The sequence below is a fragment of the Rhyacophila brunnea genome, unplaced genomic scaffold (genome assembly GCF_057557595.1).
Source record: "Rhyacophila brunnea isolate RB1 unplaced genomic scaffold, BYU_Rbru_1.0 scaffold_15, whole genome shotgun sequence".
Classification (NCBI taxonomy): Eukaryota; Metazoa; Arthropoda; class Insecta; order Trichoptera; family Rhyacophilidae; genus Rhyacophila; species Rhyacophila brunnea.
Window position 1 is genome coordinate 1,940,178 of NW_028232806.1, and position 6,287 is coordinate 1,946,464.

Genomic DNA, 6,287 nt, shown 5'->3' on the forward strand with positions numbered 1-6,287 from the left:
CATTACTTTTTTTCACAGATTGACAGCAGTGTGTGTCGTAGAGAGATTAAGTGAATTGAAAAGTCTGCGTCCTGCCCCTTCTCCAACTATCAACAGCAATGACTTGAGACCTCCGGCTTCCACCAGAGGTAATATACATTTCATACAACACAATCTTGTCAATCTGGCGTAAGTGTTTTTATTGTTATCATGATTAATTGGGTTTTATCTCTGTCGCAGATGGCAACACCACCCTACATAATCATCACAGCCCCGGCGCGGCCATCGAAGACAAAAACTCCAACGTAACCTCTCAGATATCTTCAAATATCATCGACCATCTCGCCGATCACAACAGAACGCGACCCCTGCAGCCGCACCAAGGAAGAAACCCCTGCATGGAACGGAATTTAGCCACAGCGGGACCCGGTGATCGTCTGCTCATCGACAAATCATTGAAAGACTGCCTCACGAACGTCAACAGTGTATCGACCTCTCAATCGACATCCAATTCCAATGGATATGGCGCTACCATACCTGAAACTCGAACGATAAACACCATGCAGGCGGCTCATGATTTTTCACGACTCGGTAGTCACGCATCATCAGCTCAAAATTCAGCATTGTTAAACAGGAATCAAGTCTCCAATGATCTGCGCACCGCGGCCGTAAGACCCGTTACGCCTTTAGGCTACGTTCAAAACGATGTCGGCGATACTCACAGGACTTCGAATTGCAATGATTACGGGTACGGCTACCCGGCGAAGCAAGAAAACAATCTTAAAAGACGGGAAAACGATCGCAGGAATGAAAGCGGATGGAGCCTGAAGAGACTGCTCGATGTCAAAATGTTCAAACGGAAGAATCGAGCCGAGAACGGAGCTTCTCCGCTCGACACGGAAGTCAATTTGGTTTTGGCCAATGGGAAACCGACCAACTGCGGCCCCGGGAAGTTTAGAACATCCGTCATCGTCGAGGATCCCAGATCGCACACTAAAATCATCAACCGGGATGCCGTCATCGATCGAGACATCGATAGGCCTTCCAGTTTACCGGGATTGGATTCGGTTATATCAATACACGACGGTCAATCGACGAGTAACATCATGAACGGGTTGAATTCTATTGATAACAATCTAAAGAATATAAATAACTATGCGATGGACATCAACACGTGTACTGTGTCACCCCCGAATCGTACAATAACATCAGTGTTGGAAGGTCCTCGAAATAATACAGATAAGGGCTTCGTTATGGGCTTTAAAGAGCTACCAAATTTTAACAGTAGCGGATTGGACGTCAACGCTTCCGGTTCAAAATCACCCGGACAGATCTTCGCCGTCATTGTACCAAAACCAATGTATAACGGAAACAGAGATTCGAATTCTACCTCTGGTAATGTTACCCGTAAGGAAAATAACAGATTACTTACAGCGGGAGGCGACGGCCTGAGGATTGATAGAAAAAGTAATGCAGTGAAAAGATTGAGTTGCGATGAGAGCGTCTTCAGCAATACCGATAATCGACTATTCGATATTGAAACCTCTTCCTCAGCTCTCATTAAGAATGACAGAAATGTCCAAAATAGAAACTCTTATAGTGGAGAATTTGAAGTTGGCAATTTCTGTACGTACAATCAAGACGATGAACCTTGCGATAACGGCAGCATGGTAGATTACTCCAGTAACAGCGAAGATGAACATATGCTGTTATTGTCTGAAAACGGCGGCTCTAAGATCACCATGAGGCAAAGATTCGATGTAAAACCATCCGACGGCAAAAGTAAAAGACGCACCCGACAGAACAATCAAGATGGTGGCAGCGCTCCCAAAATTCCCACCGGAAGCTTCACGAGTCTCTGCAATAAATACGGCCCCAAGAATAGATACGAGAGCTTCGAAAATGAATGCAGCGAGAGATTATTAGGCACGTCGGGAGTTAATTCTTACGGGGTTAACGATTCAAGTAATTTTGAAAACAAAATGGTAGATATCTCACCGATCAACGCGGACGCTTTTAAAGAACCGTTAAAGCGTAGGACGTCGTTTGCGAATAAAAGCGATGTCGTGCACTCTGGAATATTTAACGGATCAAATCTTTCCCTGTGCCGAACGAGCATCGACGATACGAGCTTTATTAATTTAGAAACGGAATTCGACCAATCGATACGCCCCGACGATGGCGATCAAGACAGCGTATTCTACACTAAAAATGACGCGAGGAACACTGAAATCGGGTCAGATTCCACTGACGAAGACGATATAACTATCAAAGACGACGACATATCGACCGTGGACGTCTCGAGTTCCGCTTCCGACACCAAAAACTGTGCCATTAAACCTTTGAGCATCAAGCAAAACCTCTCCCGTCAACACTCCTTGGAATTAGTGAGTGAAATATTCTCCTCTTCGTCTGCAGACCTGACTCGGCTGAAAGATCCGGCCGGTCGAATCAAGACTCCCGGAGATGTGCCGCCTTCTGTCAGGCGGATGAGAGGGACCGCCTCGGCCAGTAATGCCAAAGTCAGGAGGACCGGTTCGCAAAAAGAACCTACCAAGACTGCCAAGAACAGGTTGAGCTTGTACGATGATAGAATGATGTTCGGAAATAGTTTGTAGTGAAAGATTCTCTCGTTATTTCCATCTAACTGTTCTGATTCGTAATGTTGTATATTGTAATATTTCATAAGTTTCGATTCACATTGAAGTTTAGTCTTAATGGTTTCGATAGATCTTCCTCGTCTCTGGTGCCAGGGAATGTCGTCTCCGATTGGATTTTGTTATTGGGCGTACTTAGTTACGGGATAATAGATCAAGCGAGTCTTTTACGATACTTAGATAATCATCCTTGGAGTTTTGTCTTTTCTTAAATATGTATACAATCGATGCAATGGTGGTCATTTCAAACCCCTCTGCTTCAGTAATTTTGGCATTTTGATTTTTTTTACCAAAATGTTTATATTACTATAGGGAGTGTTACAAGCTTCAGTATTGCAACACTTGATTCCAAAACATTTTTCGTGTGGCTTAATTTATCTAAATACTATTATGGTTTGGTTTAGGCAGAGTTTAATTGTATTTTGAAAACTAACTAACACCATCCGCAATGTGTATCCTTAGTTCAATGAAAACGAATAAGTATGTCTGACAAAGTTAAGTTTGGACTATTTATGTCAGATCCCCACAGCCTGCCTCCACCCTTCGCCACCGATGGTCCTTGGCAGCTATTTTTACGTTTCAGTAATATTCTAAATAATGTTTTATTTTATTTGACTGCCTGTAATAATGGTTGCTGACTGTCCTTTCACGAGCCACATCGGAACTGTGTTCACATTATAATGCAGCTATGTTATAATTCTGTGAATGTTTTGGATTAGGTACTAGTTGACATATTTAAGAAAAGACTCGAAAGAAAATAATTTGTATCATTCTTTTTAGAATATAATCCAATATCAAATTCATTTTGAGAATGTATAATATCCGATAGCCCAAAATAATGTAATTTCAACAAATTCATTGAAACAATGCAAATGTAGATTGTCACAATATTTTTTTCATCTAGAAGGAACTAACCTAACATTGTAGTTGGTATAGTGAAACAACGTCGAATACAAATATTAAAAATATATTCATACACGTAATGTACTGCTGGTCAGTACGTATAGATCTCATGAATTTATATTTCTCCCATTGATTATTGGGTAAATTTGTACGAAAGAAATTAATCAACCAATTAAAATAGTGAAACCCTCGTGCGTAAACCTAGTAAGAAAATGATTTGGCTATTTATACCAGGCTTTACAAGCACCGGGGTGAAACAATAAACGAAAATTTTTTGGAGGTTTGTTTTCACAGTGAGTTTTTTGTTTTTGTGATAGTTAAGATTTAACTTATTAACCAATACGGACAATAATGCATTTATATTATGTATTGAAAATGTTTTGACTCGGCTGATGTTTCCACCATAGCTTTGTGTGAATCATCCATCAATCAAGAAAAAAAATGGAGTCTGATTAGCTTTCGCTCGATGCATTTGAGAGAAAGGTGATGTGTAGGAATGAGGTGAATTACGTGTATGACATATTCTAAAACTGTACAACCTCCTGCAGAAGTGTGTATTTCTACAGTTGTTAATTTCGGTACACTGATGGGTGGCCATGTAGCACGAATGGACATTGCCCAACCGCATATGTCCATTATAGATAGCAGGCCTGACGGTCGCAGGTCGACCGCAGGCTTAAACAGTGGTTGTTGGATAAGCTATGCCAGAGCAACCGGTACAGACACCTGGAGGAGACCAACTCTATTCTATACACAAGACTGCTATCGGCAGCTATCGAGGGTAGTTTTTAATTTGTTGTATCGAAATATTAGCACTTATTGTAACAATTACAATAAGTTAGTTGTAATTGTTACAATAGTGCTATGTTTTAACAGCACTTCTCTTGAGTGTGCTAAATTTTAGAGCGAGATAGACAGTTTTGACTGTTTAGACGGCTAACTTATTGTTACAATAAGTGCTAATACTTTGATACAAAAAATGAAAAACTACCCTCGAGAGCAGTCTTGTGTATAGAATAGATGCGCAGGACTTGTTATTATGTAGGAGTTTATGGTATAATTGGCAACGTAAACGGTAGAAGACGAAGAAAACCCGCTTACTGGACAAATTGAATCAAGAATGTGACGGGCCATCATTGGTAGTAGCAATCCGCTCATGAAGATGACCTAGAAGTAGATGAATCTACACCGTTAGACATGAATGTACGCTGACATTTTTAATCTATTCAAAACTCGCTGTGGAAACAAAACTTTACTCTATACACAAAATATCACAATTTGTTTTCTAAGTATACCAATGAAGGTTTTAAAAATTGGTACTCGTTGCCTTATACCGGAGACTATGTTGAAGTTTACACGAGTTATTCCGGAACCCGCACTGGTAGATACAAAACAATGATGGTTGGAGATTGTAAGTATAGCATTTTGTTTTTCGGCTTTCACCGTATATTCTTCTTTCTCCCTCTCTCATCAACATTTCGTGATCGTTTCGGAGCTCATTCTCAAGAGATAATCTGGTGAAATGTAAAGCCTGCTCCAGGAGATGTGTCTGTCGAAAAATGTTGGGGTTACCTGACCGTAATCGTTGTTTAGAATAAAGAAAATGATTATTGTACCCAATGATGTGAGATTGCATATTGGATTTTGCTTAAAGGGTCCGTTGTATGACCACGCGCGAAATGTACTTTTGTTAAGGCACTGCACTCTGGGCTTGGTGTGGTCTCTATCCATGAAGTCATTAGTGAATAATATTTTAGTCAATGTGCCTGCCCTCTTGTGTTCGTAAAGTCTAACCAAAATACCAAGGCATCGAATCGTTATTTCAGTTTTTTCAGCTATGAGTGATTAATTTTTGAATGTTTTTATTTGTATTAAAAATATATTTTTCACCATAATTTAGAAATTTTATAGTACTTGTATGAATCAAATAGTTATGATGCACCGCACAGCCGTAGCCATAAATTTTATATTATAAATTATGTCAAGATGTGTCACACGATTGTGAATGATTTCTTTGCGCCTTGACTTTGGTTTTAGTTTTTTAAAGTGGGGAATAAGATCATGTTAACGCGAGTGTTTGAACATGTACATTGCATGTTCCAACAAAATTTATGGTTTTTCTAGTTTGAAGCCCTGCAATATACTTTATTGAGACCAATGACCTATCGAACGAATCTGAAACGTCAAGGGAAAGGAAAGAAAGATATGGAAGAATACACAGTGACTCTTCGAAAACAAAAGACGATAACAAATAACCGTGAAAGTCTTACGGAGATTATAACATTGGTAAAATATTTGTAGGGACGAAATTTGTTAATTTTGTTTTGTAGTAGCAGCTTGTTAAATTTGTATGCGATAAATTTTCGTCTTGATTCTATTCTTATTTTTGGCTAGAGCTGTGATTAATATGTGAGTTTTTATTTTAATTGTTTTCAAAAAACATTGTGTGTAATAATGTTGTTGACTGCGTGTAGTGTAATAAATAACTACACGATTATTTTTCATTATGTCTTCCTTGTAAAGCGACTCGCTTATAGTGAACTATGTTTATGTGGTATACTTACGACCAAAGATGTTAAAGAAAATCTTATTCCATAGAGATGGAGCCTAAACATATTAAAGCGAAGCAATAAAAGGACCCCAGCAGGGCTATTCTAACTATGATTTAAAATAACATGGATATCACTCAAGACAGTTTTCTACAATAATTGGCAACATAGTGATAACCTACTATTTAAGTTGGTACAC

The 6,287-nt window shown here is 39.3% G+C and overlaps 1 protein-coding gene across 1 annotated transcript in view; it reads left to right on the top strand.

Moving 5' to 3' along the window:
- The window catches only part of LOC147074768 (uncharacterized), a 32,010-nt gene extending 26,292 nt beyond the window's left edge, over window positions 1–5,718 (top strand). The window contains exons 12-13 of the mRNA XM_085942605.1: window positions 19–128; window positions 220–5,718. Of these exons, the coding sequence (XP_085798731.1) occupies window positions 19–128; window positions 220–2,597 (2,488 nt within the window). The 3' untranslated portion in view covers window positions 2,598–5,718. The remainder of the gene's footprint in view (window positions 1–18; window positions 129–219) is intronic.
- The last annotated feature ends 569 nt before the right edge of the window (window positions 5,719–6,287 follow it).